Raw genomic sequence first — 15,710 nt, forward strand, 5'->3', positions numbered from 1 at the left:
CAACAGGTCTGAAGTCATTCAACTCCACAGTGTAGTTTTTATGGTGAATGAGCCATACCACCCCCCCCCCCCCCCACCCATTGCTGTTGGGTATGGAGGTACAGGATTTAGACCAAGTGTGAATGAAGGAATGTTGATGTATTTTGAGTCAGATAGTCAGATCTGAAAGGAGACCTGCAGGTGGTGATGCTCCCTTGTGCCTGCTGAGCTTTTCCTCATTCATGGTGGAAATTGGATAATTGTGAAATGCTGTTGGAAAAGCCTAGTTGAATAGTTGCAGTAGATTTTTTGTAGTGTTCCCTGCAGCAATGGTGCATCAGTGGTATAGGGAATTCATGTTTTGGCCGGTCAGTGTAGTGCTCAGCCAGTTGGTTGTTTTTGTTCTGGATGGCATTGAGTTTCTTGAATACTATTGTTATTATGCTGAATCAAGTAGGAAGAGATCATTCCATTATGCTTCTAACTTATTACTTGTAAATGGTAGAAAAGCTTTGGGGTATCATTTGTTACAAATAAGACAGCCTCTGAGTTGCTTTTATAGCCATGTTATTTGCCATGTCCTGTTTAGATTTTTGACATTGATGGGGTCTCCACAGTGATAATGTCATTGATTCTTTCTTGTTGAAGATCATTCCTTGGTACTTCTATGGTACATGTATTCTTGGTAATTTCAGCTGATACAAGCATATGAGTTAAGCGTGGCCACTTTGCTTTTCAAGCACGTGCCTGATCTGATTGTAACATCATATCAGCATGCCTATCAACCTTTTTTTCTCTCCTTTGCCTATTGTCTACCCACCTTTCCTTTTAAAATAAATCCAAAGATTGCCCTTTGAGAAGTAGATCCAAAGGCTCATGACCCTCTGAAAGAAAAGTTGTTTTCTCATTGCCATCTTAATAGAAAACCTTATTTTTACACTATTCCCTGATTGTAGGTTCTCCCAAAAGAGAAGATGACCTCAATATCCACCCTGTCAAGATCCCTTGGGATGATTCATTCAAATCTCCTGAACTTCAGCAGAGACAAGCCTAGACTGTCCAATCATCTCTCGTTAAGGCACCCTATGTATTACTGTAGTGAACCTACTCAGAGAAACTTCCAACATGTTAACCTTCATAAGACCATAAGACATTAAGAGTAGAATAAGAATATTTGACCCATTGAGTCTCCTCTGCTATTCCATCATTGCTGATTTATTCTCACTTTCAACCCTATTCTACTGCTTCCTCCCTGTAACCTTTGATGCTCTGAGTAATCAAGAATCTATCAAACTCTGCTTTAAATATACTCAATGACTTGGTCTCCACAGTCGTTTATAGCAGTGATTTCCACAGATTCACCACCCTCTGGCGAAAAAAAGTCCTCCTCATCTCTGTTCTAAATAGACGTCCCTCTGTTCTGGGGCTGTGCCCTTTGGTCCTAGACTCTTCTACTATAACACAGTCCTCCCCACATTCACTCTAGGCCTTTCAATATTCGATAGGTTTCAATGAAATACCCTCTTATTCTTCTAAACTCCAGCACGTACAGGCCCAGAGCCATTAAGCGCTCCTCACACATAAAATCTTTCATTCCCAGAGTCATTCTCATAAACCTCCTCTGGAACCCTCTCCAATGCCAGCACATTCTTTCTTAGATAAGGGGCCAAAATCTGTTCACAGTACTCCAACTGCAGTCTGGCCAATGCCTTATAAAGCCTGAGCATTGTATCCCTGCTCTTGTATCCTAGTCTTTGGAACTGAATACCAACATTGTCTTTGCATTCCTTACCATCAACTCATCCTGCAAGTTAATCTTTAAGGAATCCTGCACAAAGACTCCCAAGTGCCTTTTCATCTCTGATTTCTGAATTTTCTCCCCATTTAGGCAAGACTCTACACCTTTATTACTTCTACCAAAGTGTATGGCCATACACTTCCCTACACTATCTTGCACCTGCCGCTTCTTTGCCGGTTCTCCTTCTCTGACCAAGTCCTTCCCTGCTTCTTTAACGCTACCTACTACCCCTCCACCTATTTTCATCTCATCAGCAGATTTGGCCACAAAGCTATCAATTCCATCATCGAAATCATTGACATAAAATGTGAAAAGAAACAGTCCCATTACCCACTCCTGCGAAACACCACTGGTCACCGCAGCCAACCTGAAAAGACCCCCTTTATTCCCACTCTGCCCACCTGCGAGTCAGCCAATCTTTTGTCCATCTTTCCTGTAATTCAATGGACTCTTATTCTGTTAAGCAGCCTCATGTGCGGCACCTTGTCAAAGGCCTTCTGAAAATTCAAGTAAACAACATCCACTGACTCTCCTGACTCTCCATCCATTGGCTATCCTGCCTGTTGTTTCCTCAAGGAATTCTAACATATTTGTCCAGCAAGATTTTCCCTTACAGAAACAATGCCGACTTTGGCTTAGTTTATCAAGGGCTTCCAAGTACCCTAAATCTCACCCTTAATTATGGGACCCCAACATCTTCCCATCCACTGAAGTCAGGTTAACTGGTCTATATTTTTCTTTCTTCTGCCTCCCTCCCTTCTTAAAGAGTTAAGTGACACTTGGAATTCTTCAGTCCACCAGAACCATTCCAGAGTCTAGTGATTCTTGAAAGATCATTACTAATGCCGCCACAATCTGTTCAGCTACCTCCTTCAGAATCCTGAGGTGTAATCCATCTGGTCCAGGTGGCTTATCTACCTTCAGACCTTCAGCTTCCCAAGCATCTTCTCCTTAATAATGGCAAGTACACTCACTTCTGCCCGACATTTTCAAATTTCTGGCATGCTGTTAATGTAATCCACTTAAATTTGTCCACTGTTTCTTTGTACCCCCATTGCTTCTCTCCAGCAGCAATTTCCAGTGGTCCATTATCCACTCTTGGCTCTCTTTAGTTTATACAGTATATCTGAAAAAACTTTTTGTATTCTCTTTTATATTATTGGTTAGTTACCTTTTTATTTCATATTTTCTCTCCTTACGACTTTGTTAGTTGCCTTCTGTTGGTGTTTAAAAGATGCCCAATCCTATAACCCCACTAATTTTTTGCTATATTATATGCCCCCTCTTTTCATTTTATGCTGTAATTGACTTCCCTTGTCAGCCATAGTTGTGTCATCCTCCCTTTAGAATACTACTACTTCATCTTTGTGATATACCTATCCTGTGCCTTCCAAATTCCCGCTAGAAGCTCCAGCCGTTGTTGTCCTGTTTTCATCCATGCTGGTGTCTCCTTCCTTTAGTAAAAAGTACAGATTTCTAAGAGCCATTTCCACAGATTTTTAATTTTGGTGGAATATTTAAACTTTCTGTTAGAAGATTGTGCTACTGGTAGATGGTATGATAGTGCCCTTCTATGATTTAATTGTTCAGGTGGGATCATGTTGAAAATTGGTTTCTTTCTGCAGGATTCAGATCCTTACACCTGGATGACCAAATGACACTGCTGCAGTATTCTTGGATGTCTCTCATGGTGTTCAGTCTTGCTTGGAGATCTTATAAACATACCAACAGTCGCATGCTGTTCTTTGCACCAGATCTTGTCTTTGATGAGTAAGTACTGTATTGCAATTTCAAAAAGTTGTCTTTAAAGAGCAAAATGATAACATTGTAACAATTATTATTAAGTAGAGGTATGAAACAATATTGCCAAGTCCCTGAACTGAGGTTTGACCCAACTGTGCTTAGTTTAACTGTACATTCCTATGTTCTGGTGGTATTTTTATTCTTACCAATGGGTTGCTTTTTGTTTTAAAGGGAATTGGATAGAAAGTAATGTAAATCTAAGAGAAGGAATTTCTCTTTATTTCACTTCTGATTGGCCAACACCTTATTCTGAAACTGTGATCCCTGGTCCTAGACTCCTTAGCCAGCAGAACCAACTATACCTCAAGTTTCAATAAAATCTAGCTCTCTGTTAAACTAGAGAATTTAGCCTATCTTTGTCAGAGTAATCTTTTCACACAGAGAGTGGTGGGTGTGTGGAATGCACTGCCAGCGAAGGTGGTAGAGGCAGATACAATAAAGTAATTTAAGAGACCCTTAAGTACATGGAGCTTAGAAAAATAGAGGGCTATGCAGTAGGGAAATTCTAGACAGCTTCTAGAGTAGGTTACATGGTCGGCACAACTTTGAGGGCCGAAGGGCCTGTAATGTGCTGTAGATTTTCTTTGCTTCTATGCTAAGTTCTATTCCTGGAAGCATCATCATCCTCTATTCACAATCTCACCTAGTTCAACATTGCCAGCAAACTTGAAAATATTACTGGATCCCTCAGCAAATTGCTAATGTTCAATTCTCCATAATAATGGATTTGTGTCATTAGTTGCACCCAAATCTTGTCTGCTCTTCAATCTTTCTCCAAAACAGTAGAGAGATTGATAACAACACAGATCTCTTGGATTTGTCCTTTCATTAATTTTGCAAATGCTGTTAAACTTGATGTTTGTCTGCAATGATTGCCAACTTAGTTCCGGACATGGGAGTGTTTGTTAATAGTTCTGTTCACTGTTAATGAATTAAAAGGAATTGGTAAGGAGAGCACTTTCTACATTTACAGTTCATAATCAGTAAATTAAAGTGATCTGAATTAATGGTTCAAAATGCTAATATTTTGAGTCATAAGTTTGTGTTTGATTAAAAACATTATTTTAGAGACATTATTATTATACATTGTGCATCAAAATCTCTTAATTACAATGATTTTAAAATAAAGCAATGTTTTGGCCCAGATTTTGCAGTTGTAACGGCAGCAAAACTATTAGCATTCACTGTTGTGATAACATGATTACTATTGGTTGGAATCAGTTTATTATTGCAGCGTGTACTGAGATACAAGTGAAAAGCTTATCTTACAACCTGTTCATACAGATCGAATCCTTACAGTGCATTGAGGTAGAGCAAGGTAAAACAATAACAGAATAAAGTAACAATTACAGAGAAAGTGCAGCACAGGTAAACAGGGCGCAAGATCATCACACTGTACAAACCCCATTTCCAGAAAAGTTGGGATATTTTCCAAAATGCAATAAGAACAAAAATCTGTGATATGTTAATTCACGTGAACCCATATTTAACTGACAAAAGTACAAAGAAAAGATTTTCAATAGTTTTACTGACCAACTTAATTGTATTTTGTAAATATACACAAATTTAGAATTTGATGGCTGCAACACACTCAACAAAAGTTGGGACAGAGTTAAAATAAGATTGAAAAGTGCACAGAATATTCAAGTAACACCGGTTTGGAAGACTCCACATTAAGCAGGCTAATTGGTAGCAGGTGAGGTATCATGACTGGGTATAAAAGTAGCGTCCATCAAAGGCTTAGTCTTTGCAAGCAAGGATGGGTCGTGGCTCACCCCTTTGTGCCAAAGTTCGTGAGAGAATTGTTACTCAGTTCAAAAGGAACATTTCCCAACGCAAGATTGCAGAGAATTTAGGTCTTTCAACATCTACAGTACATAATATTGTGAAAAGATTCAGAGAATTCAGAGACATCTCAGTGCGTAAAGGGCAAGGTTGGAAACCACTGTTGAATGTGCGTGATCTTCGAGCCCTCAGGCGGCACTGCCTAAGAAACTGTCATGCTACTATGACAATTATAGCCACCTGGGCTCGAGAGTACTTTGGAAAACCATTGTCACTTAACACAGTCCGTCGCTGCATCCAGAAATGCAACTTGAAACTGTATTACGCAAGGAGGAAGCCATACATCAACTCTATGCAGAAACGCCGGTGAGTTCTCTGGGCCCAAGCTCATCTCAAATAGACCGAAAGACTGTGGAACCGTGTGCTGTGGTCAGATGAGTCCACATTTCAGCTAGTTTTCAGAAAAAACGGGTGTCGAGTTCTCTGTGCCAAAGATGAAAATGACCATCCTGATTGTTATCAATGAAAGGTGCAAAAGCCAGCATCTGTGATGGTATGGGGGTGCATCAGTGCCCACGACATGGGTGAGTTGCATGTATGTGAAGGTACCATTGACTCTGAGGCGTATATTAGGATTTTAGAGAGACATATGTTGCCATCAAGGCGATGTCTCTTCCCGGGATGTCCATGCTTATTTCAGCAGGACAATGCCAGACCACATTCTGCACGGGCTACAACAGCGTGGCTTTGTAGACACAGAGTGCATGTGCTTGACTGGCCTGCTGCCAGTCCAGATCTGTCTCCTATTGAAAATGTATGGCCCATCATGAAGAGGAGAATCAGACAACGGAGACCATGGACTGTTGAGCAGCTGAAGTCTTATATCAAGCAAGAATGGACAAAATTTCCAATTACAAATCTACTACAATTAGTATCCTCAGTTCCAAAATGATTAAAAAGTGTTATTAAAAGGAAAGGTGATGTAACACAATGGTAAACATGCCTCTGTCCCAATTTTTGTTGAGTGTGTTGCAGCCATCAAATTCTAAATTTGTGTATATTTACAAAATACAATTAAGTTGGTCAGTAAAACTACTGAAAATCTTTTCTTTGTACTTTTGTCAGTTAAATAAGGGTTCACGTGAATTAACATATCACAGAATTTTGTTTTTATTGCATTTTGGAAAATATCCCAACTTTTCTGGAAATGGGGTTTGTAGATTGTGAGGTGAGAAGTCCATTTTATTATACTAGGGAACCATTCGATAGTTTTATAACAGAAGGGCAGAAGCAGTCCTTGAGTCCGGTGGTACTTGCTTTCAGGGTTTTGTATCTTCTGAAAGAGCAGAAGAGAGATTGACTGGGGTGGGTGAGATCTTTGATTATGCTGGGTGCTTTCCTGAGTCATTGAGAAGTATAGGTAGTCCATGGAGGGGAAGCTAGTTTCCGTGATGTTCAGAGCTGTGTACACATTTCTGCAGTTTCTTGCGGTCTCATGCAGAGCAATCACTATGCAAAATTGTTATGCATCTGGATAGGATGCTTTTGATGGTACATTGATAAAAATTGCAAACATTAATGCGATCATCCCAAATTTCTTTAGCCTCCTGAGGAAGTGCAGGTGTTACTGAGCTCTCTTAGCCATGGTTGGACCAGGATAGGCTATTGATGAGATGTGAAAATCAAAGTTACCGATTGTTATAAACATAAGAAATTCTGCAGATACTGGAAATCCAGAGCAACATGCAAAATACTGGAGGAAATCAGCAGGTTAGAAATGAAAGTCGACAGTTTGTGCCGAGACTCTTCATAAAGACAGGTCTTGACCTGAAACGTTGACAGTTTATTCATTTCCATAGATACTACATGACCTGCTGAGTACCTCCAGCATTTTGTGTGTTACTAATTGTTATTTCATGATCTGACACACAAAGTGTTCTTACTATTTTACAGTCCTCTCCAATTTAATTATTAATTTAATGTGCTTGTGAACTATTCTTCCGAACACATAGAACAGGATATGGGAACAGAATTAGGCCATTCGGCCCATCAGCTCTACTCTGCCATTTCATCAAGGCTGATCCATTTCCCTCTCAGCCATGCATGTCATATGTTTTCAAGATGAGTTTTTAGCAAAATATAAAGCTGAAAGAACAATAAAGCAAAATCTGACACCTTAAAAACAACAATGTTTATGAATAAGACTTCAGATTAGTATGAATTTTGCAATTTTTATGAAGACTTGTATGATATTTCAGATTTGAACTTGATCTTAATGTGTATGTTTTAGAGTTCATTTCACACTCAGTAAAATGATTAAAACAGAAGTTAAAAGTTGTAATTCCTGATTTGCTGCCTTCAATCAATTTAGCTGCTCAGCCAGCTGGATGACCAGGCAAATGACATTGGAATAAGACGTGTTCATACCATGATGGTTTTGAAAAACAGACTATTTTCATTGTATTAAAGTACTACACGGAGCATAACTCACCTGAATATTGAATACAAGCAGTTCTCAGAGATTTCCACTTCTGGAAAAAAAACTTAATTTACAATCCTTTCAATAGCAAATGCAAAGGAATGCAACAGGAATGATAAACATGTTTGACATTTCCTTTTTCGTATTAAAGGCAACGGATGCAGCAGTCGACGATGTACAGCTTGTGTAAAGGAATGAGCAACATCGCATTGGATTTCAAAAATCTTAAGGTTGTCTATGAAGAATACCTATGCATGAAGGCATTATTGCTTCTTGGTACAAGTAGGTATTTTGCTTGGGAATAGGAAAAAACTTGATGCATTGTATAATTTTTTCTGTTCATTTTTATGTTGGTCACAGGGCAGTAAATGACAAGAACCAACATGATTATCTGAATTTTTATCTGATTTATCTCTAATCTTATGCTATTCTAGAAGAATCCCAAAGAAAACACAAGAACAAAATAGCTGGAGTAGTTCACTTGGCCCGTCCACCCTACCCTACCATTCAATCTGGTCAATTGAAGTATAAATGTCACCATTTACAACCGGTTGAAATAAATTTTCTTGCGGGCAGTCACAGTAAATCCCAGAAGCACAATAGAATCAATGAAAGACTGGACCCAACAGGATGGACAAACAACCAATATACGAGAAAAAAACAAACTCTGCAAATGCAAAAAAAAGAAAATAATAAATAAATAAGCAATAAATATCGAGACCATGAGATGAAGAGACATTGAAGTGTCGTGAGCTTGATGGTTGAGTAATAACTGTTCCTGAACTTGGTGGTGCAGGACTTGAGGCGTCCGTACCTTCTTCCTGATGGCAGCAACGAGAAGAGTACGGCCTGGATGGTGGGGGTCCTTGACAACGGAAGCTGCTTTCCTATAATAGCGCTGCATATAGATGTGGGGAGGGCTTTATCATGATGAACGTTGTATCCTCTATTTTTCATAGGATTTTCTGTTCAAGAACATAGCTATGCCATGATGCAACCAGTCAATATAATCTCTACCACACATCTACAGAAATTTGTCGAAGTTTTAAATGACATGCTGTATCAACTTAAACTTCTGAGAAAGTAGAAGTGGTCCCGTGTTTTCTTCATAGCGGCATTTACATGCTGGACGTAGGATAGATCCTCTGAAATGATAACACTAAGGAATTTAAAGTTGCTGACCCTCTCCACCTCTGATCCCTGGATGAGAACTAACTCATGGACCTCCTGTTTTCTTGTCCTGCTGTCAATCATCATCTCCTTTGTCCTGCTGATATTTAGTGAGATTGTTGTGGCACCACTCAGCCAGATTATCAATCTCCCTCCCATATGATGATTTGTTACCATCTTTGATTCTGCCTTGAACACTTAAATTTGGCATTGGAGCTGTGCTTTGACTCACAGTCATAAATATAAAGTGAGTAGAGCAGGGAGCTAACCACACAGCCTTGTGGTGCACCTATGTTGAGGGAGATTGTGTGGGAGATGTTGCCAACCTGAACTGACTGATGTCTGCAAGTGAGGAAATGAAGGATCCAGTTGCACAAGGAGAAATTGGGGCCAAGGTCTTGAAATGTATTGAATTCTTTGGAGGGGCTGATAGAATTGATTGCTGTGCTTTCTTAAAGAGTCATAGAAAAAGGCCCTTTCCACACATTTCATCCATTGCTATTAAGGTGTTCATCCGATCGAGTCCCATTTGCCTGTATATAGCTGATATTCTCTCAAAACATTTTCTATCCATGTACCTAAGTGTCTTTTAAAAATTGTAATTGTACCTGCTATTACAGGTTTCTCTGGCAGCTCATTAAATTTACCCACCATTGTTTGTGGAAAATTTTGCTCCTCAGGTCCTTTTTAAATCTTACTCCTCACCTTAAATTTATGTCCTCTAGTTTAGAGTCTCCTACCCTAAGCAAAAGACTGTGACCATGCATTCTTTCTTTGCCCCTCATGATATTTTACACCTCTATAGAATTACACTTCAGCTTCTTATGCTCCAAGGAAGAAAATCCCAGTCTATCCACCCTCAGCTTGTAACTCAAACCCTCCAGACCCAATAACATCGCTGTGAACCTTTTCTGCACCCATTCCATTTTAATAGCATCCTTGCCACAGAACTGTGCACAGTATTCCAAGAGTGTCAAGGAGTATCCTCAAGGTCTCAGGAAGGTCTTGTGTAATTGTAACGTGATTGTACTCAGTGTCCTGACCAATGAAGACATGCTGTATTCATGACCCTGAGTCAACACTTTCAGGAAACTATGTATTGGTAGCCTATGTTTCTACAAGACTCCAAGACCCTACCATTTATTTTGTAAGTTCTATACTTGTTTAACATTTCACACTTCTCCAATTTAATTTGCATCCGCCATTGCTAGCCCACTTCCCCAGTTTATCTAGACCTTTTAGTAATCTTAAATGATCTTGTACTCTGTCCACTACACCACAACTTCAGGTGTGATCTGCAAACTTGCTAGTTATTCTGACTATGTTTCCATCTAAATCGCTAACATAGAAACCAAACAACAGTGGACCTGGCACCAGTGCCTGTGTTTCACCACTGGTCACAAGCCTTCAATCTGAATAACAGCCCTCCACTACCACCCTTTGTCTCTTTCCACCAAGCCATTTAGATAGCTTGCCCTGGATTCTGTGATTTAACCTATCAGATTAGCCTACCTTGTGCCACAGTGATCAGTGCTGGGTCCATTATTATTTGTCATCTATATCAATGATCTGGATGATAATGTGGTAAATTGGATCAGCAAATTTGCTGATGATACAAAGATTGGAAGTGTAGTGGACAGTGAGGAAGGTTTTCAAAGCTAGCAGAGGGATTTAGACCAGCTGGAAAAATGGGCTGAAAAATGGCAGATGGAGTTTAATACAAACAAGTGTGAGGTGTTGCACTTTGGAAGGAAAAACCAAGGTAGAACATACAAGGTAAATGGTAGGGCACTGAGGAGTGCAGTAGAACAGAGGGATCTGGGAATACAGACACAAAATTCCCTAAAAGTGGCGTCACAGGTAGATAGGGTAGTAAAGAGAGCTTTTGGTACATTGGCCTTTATAAATCAAAGTGCTGTGTATAAGAGTTGGAATGTTATGGTGAGGCTGTATAAGGCATTGGTGAGGCTGAATTTGGAGTATTGTGTGCAGTCTTGGTCACCGAATTACAGGAAGGATATTAATAAGGTTGAAAGAGTGCAGAGAAGGTTTACAAGGATGTTGCCGGGACTTGAGAAACTTGAGTTACAGAGAAAGGTTGAATAGGTTAGGACTTTATTCCCTGGAGCATAGAAGAATGAAGGGAGATTTGATAGAGGTATATAAAATTATGATGGGTATAGATAGAGTGAATGCAAGCAGGCTTTTTCCATTGAGGTTAGGGGAGAGAAAAAAAAAGAGGACATGGGTTAAGGGTGAAGGGGGAAAAGTTTAAAGGGAATATTGGGGGGGGGGCTTCTTCACACAGAGAGTGGTGGGAGTGTGGAATGAGCTGCCAGATGAAGTGGTAAATGCGGGCTCACTTTTAACATTTAAGAAAAACTTGGACAGGTACATGGATGAGAGGGATATAGAGGGATATGGGCCGGGTGCAGGTCAGTGGGACTAGGCAGAAAAATGGTTCGGCACAGCCAAGAAGGGCCAAAAGGCCTGTTTCTGTGCTGTAATGTTCTATGTGGACTTTGTCAAAGGCTCTGCTGAAGTCTATATAGACAGCATTCTGGGAATGAAAGGGTTAATTTACGAGGCTTGTTTGATGGCTCTGAGCCTGTACTTTCTGGACTTCAGAAGAATGTTGGGTGATCTCATTGAATCCTATCAAATATTGAAAGGCCTAGATAGAGCTTTTCTGGCCAGGATGTTTCCTGCAGAGGAGTCCAGAACTAGAGGGCACAGATAAAAGTACATCCATTTAGATCAGAGATGAGGAATTTTTTTAGCCAGAAGGTGACAAATCTGTAGAATTCATTGTCATAAACAACTGTGGGAATATTTAAAGCAGAGATTGATAGGTTCTTGATTAGTTGGAACATCAAAGGTCACAGGGAAGAAGGCAGGAGAATGGGATTGAGAAAGATGATAAATCAGCCATGCTGGTATAGCAGAACAGACTCAAGGTGTTGAATGGCCTAATTCTTTTCCTACATCTTATGGTCTTATCTACTGCCCAGCCTTCATCAGCCCTCTTTGGTATCTCTTTTTTAAAAAACAAATTTGTGAGGCACCATTCCCTACACAAAAAAGCCATGCTGCCTTTCCTTTATGAATCCAGGTACTTCTAAATGCTGATAGATTCTACCCCTCAGAATGCCCTCCATTATCTTTAACCACTACTAATGTTAGACTCACTGGCTTGTCGTTGCACCCTTCCCATCCTCCCATCTTCTGGTACCTCACCCATGGCTAAAGTTGTTCTAATATCTCTGCCACGACCCCTGCAAATTCTTCCCTAGCTTTCCACAATGTCCTAGGATACACTTGGTGAGGCCCTAGGAATTTATTTAATATAGTATGCCTTAAGACTGACACCACCACCTCTCAAGAAATATTGACATGTTCCAATGCAATATTAATAAATCCAAACATTATTGAGGGAATCCTGCATTGTCCTTTTGGATGTGGTATTAATACAATGCTTCTCCCCATGGTGCCAACTGACTTTGAAAGTCTGCAGGTGAAACATGCATTTTTACTTATCTTTGACGCTAAGTCTTTTTGATGTATTGAGTGATATAAATCTGTTAACTAATATCAAAAGCAGATACAAATCTTGATTCGTGTATATTTTTGTCCATTTGAAGACACGACTTGAACAATGTTTCTGTACTGGTCTATGACGCAATAAATCGAAGTTAATTATTTTAGATGAATAATTACCTTGCTTAAAAAGTGGATTCTTGAAAAGATTGAAGCTCTTTGGTATCATATCCTGAGAAGAAACAAATGTAGGAGTGGAGATACATTTTCCATAGAATGTCACAGTTTTATATCAACTGTTTTATATAATCATAAAACTTTTTCTTTGTCCCCTGTTTATTATAGTACCAACAGATGGCTTGAAGAGCCAGGTGGCATTTGATGAGATTCGAACCTCATACATAAAAGAGCTGGGAAGAGCTATAGTAAAGAAAGAGGGAAGCTCAAGCCAAAACTGGCACCGTTTTTATCAGCTGACAAAACTTCTGGATTCAATGCACGATGTGAGTAAAATTCTTGGGAACTTCATTCCTGCAGTAAAAGCTGATACTTTAAGGGTACTAGCAGGCATCCCAGTAACCCAAGTTATTGGTAAACATTCCTTACAAACACAATACAAATATTTAAAAGTTTGTCCAAAGTATGAACTGTTCCAGTTGCTGCATGGGTTACATATATCAAAAAATATTTCTAAATAGTTAATTTAACTCTATCTTCTAGTAATGATGTCCTTATTATTCAGTTATTGAACTAGCAGCAGGCTTAAAAATAGCTGGAACTTAAGGTTTTTAGCCCCAAACAGAAATGGCAGATGTAATTGTTTTTATTTTGGGGTCTGGATGTTGTAGGCAAGGCCAACAATTATTGCTTTAATTGCCCTTGAGATTGTCATTGGGATGGTGTGCAACTTGGAGGGGAGCTAGCAGGTGGTTGTATTCCCAGACATGTACTTCCCTTGTCCTGGTAGAGATGGTGTCTAGAGTAGCCCAGATTAGGAACTGCATGCATATCATAGGTCAACCACTGTGAGCTGATGGTGAAGGGAGTCGGGTACCAATTAATCAGGATACTTTTTTCCTTATTGGTGATGAGTCTCTTCTGAGATTTTGAACCTGAACATACCTAGGTACAGTCGGCCCTCCTTATCCACAGATTCCGCATGAGCGAATTCAACCAACTGTGAATCGCGAAAACCCGGAAGTGTTCTTCCAGTACTTGCTGTTGAGCATGTACAGACTTTTTTTTCTTATCATTATTCCCTGAACAATGCAGTATAACAACATTTCACATAGCATTTACATTGTTTTAGGTATTATAAGCTAGAGATGATTTAAAGTATACGGGAGGATGTGTGTGGGTTATGGTGCATCGGAATTGGAAAAAAATCGCAAGTTCTCTTACTAATAAGTCGGAACAGGTACATCCGGTATTATTTAGTGTCAGTTAGTCAGACGTTTGTCTTAGTATATAGAATCTATTTTACCTTTCTATGCATATAAAACACTTAAGAACATATGTTTCAATGTCAGGCTCGGTAATCGAAGTTCTCGGGACTCAGGACAGATCGCTCCCTAGTGCGCTCTCCACTGTGCTGGGTTGATGTGGAGGATCAAAAACTCAAAACCCCAAAACCTAATAATTAAACCGCTGCGTTGCTTAGTAATAATTGTAGCTTTCATCGGGGCATAGCCTTTCTCACTTTATCCTTTAAAATTGTTCCAATCATTGACCAACCTAGCCTAATGTTTTTCCAATGACCGATGGCGTTTCACCTGTTTCCGATCGCTTTATTATTTCCACTTTATTTTCAATCGTGATCATGATTATTTCCCTGAACAGATACACCGCATTCAGAGCTCTGGTGCTGGGTCCTAATGTCCATCGCTCTGAGACAGGTTAAATAATGTCTGGGGTTCTGCTGGGTCCTAAGGCCCTCCGGATTGAGACAGGTTGAATAAGGGACTCGAGCATCCACGAATTTTGGTATCCACGAGGGGTCCCGGAACCAATCCCTCGGGGATAAGGAGGGACGACTGTAATTGCCAATCCTTCACACCTGCCTCAGTCTTTCCATCGCCCCTAGCGTGCCTTCACTTCTTCAGCCTTACTTTACCCTCCTGTTTTCTGGTAGTGATTATGATCTTTCAACAGCTTTGTCATATTTTTACCTTTGGCAAAGTATTATTGCTGTGATATGATTCCACCCTTATCATGAGAACAGAAGAAATAGGAGCAGGAGTAGGCCATCTGGCCATGGACTCTACCTACCTGCCTTTTCCCCATATCCCTTAATTCCCCTACAATGCAAAAATCTATCCAACCTTGTCATAAATATACAAACCCCATTTCCAGAAAAGTTGGGATATTTTCCAAAATGCAATAAAAACAAAAATCTGTGATATGTTAATTCACGTGAACCCTTATTTAACTGACAAAAGTACAAAGAAAAGATTTTCAATAGTTTTACTGACCAACTTAATTGTATTTTGTAAATATACACAAATTTAGAATTTGATGGCTGCAACACACTCAACAAAAGTTGGGACAGAAGCATGTTTGCCATTGTGTTACATCACCTTTCCTTTTAATAACACTTTTTAATCGTTTTGGAACTGAGGATACTAATTGTAGTAGATTTGCAATTGGAAATTTTGTCCATTCTTGCTTGATATAAGACTTCATCTGCTCAACAGTCCATGGTCTCCGTTGTCTGATTCTTCTCTTCATGATGCGCCATACATATTCAATAGGAGATAGATCTGGACTGGCAGCAGGTCAGTCAAGCACATGTACTCTGTGTCTACAAACCACACTGTTGTAGCCCGAGCAGAATGTGGTCTGGCATTGTCCTGCTGAAATAAGCATGGACATCCCAGGAAGAGACATCGCCTTGATGGCAACATATGTCTCTCTAAAATCCTAATATATGCCTCAGAGTCAATGGTACCTTCACATACATGCAACTCACCCATGTCGTGGGCACTGATGCACCCCCATACCATCACAGATGCTGGTTTTTACACCTTTCGCTGATAACAATCAGGATGGTCGTTTTCATCTTTGGCACAGAGAACTCGACGCCAGTTTTTTCAGAAAACTAGCTGAAATGTGGACTCATCTGACCACAGCACACGGTTCCACAGTCTTTTGGTCCATCTG

General features: G+C 39.8%; 1 protein-coding gene across 4 annotated transcripts in view; it reads left to right on the plus strand.

The window, feature by feature from the left end:
• LOC140739298 (glucocorticoid receptor-like) overlaps nucleotides 1-15,710 on the plus strand; it is a 101,602-nt gene that overhangs the window by 78,681 nt on the left and 7,211 nt on the right. For all 4 annotated transcript variants that reach the window (XM_073067458.1, XM_073067460.1, XM_073067459.1 and 1 more), the window contains exons 6-8: nucleotides 3,403-3,547; nucleotides 7,996-8,126; nucleotides 12,897-13,054. In XM_073067458.1, coding sequence (XP_072923559.1) covers nucleotides 3,403-3,547; nucleotides 7,996-8,126; nucleotides 12,897-13,054 — 434 coding nt within the window. The remainder of the gene's footprint in view (nucleotides 1-3,402; nucleotides 3,548-7,995; nucleotides 8,127-12,896; nucleotides 13,055-15,710) is intronic.

Source organism: Hemitrygon akajei, chromosome 15, assembly GCF_048418815.1.
Source record: "Hemitrygon akajei chromosome 15, sHemAka1.3, whole genome shotgun sequence".
Classification (NCBI taxonomy): Eukaryota; Metazoa; Chordata; class Chondrichthyes; order Myliobatiformes; family Dasyatidae; genus Hemitrygon; species Hemitrygon akajei.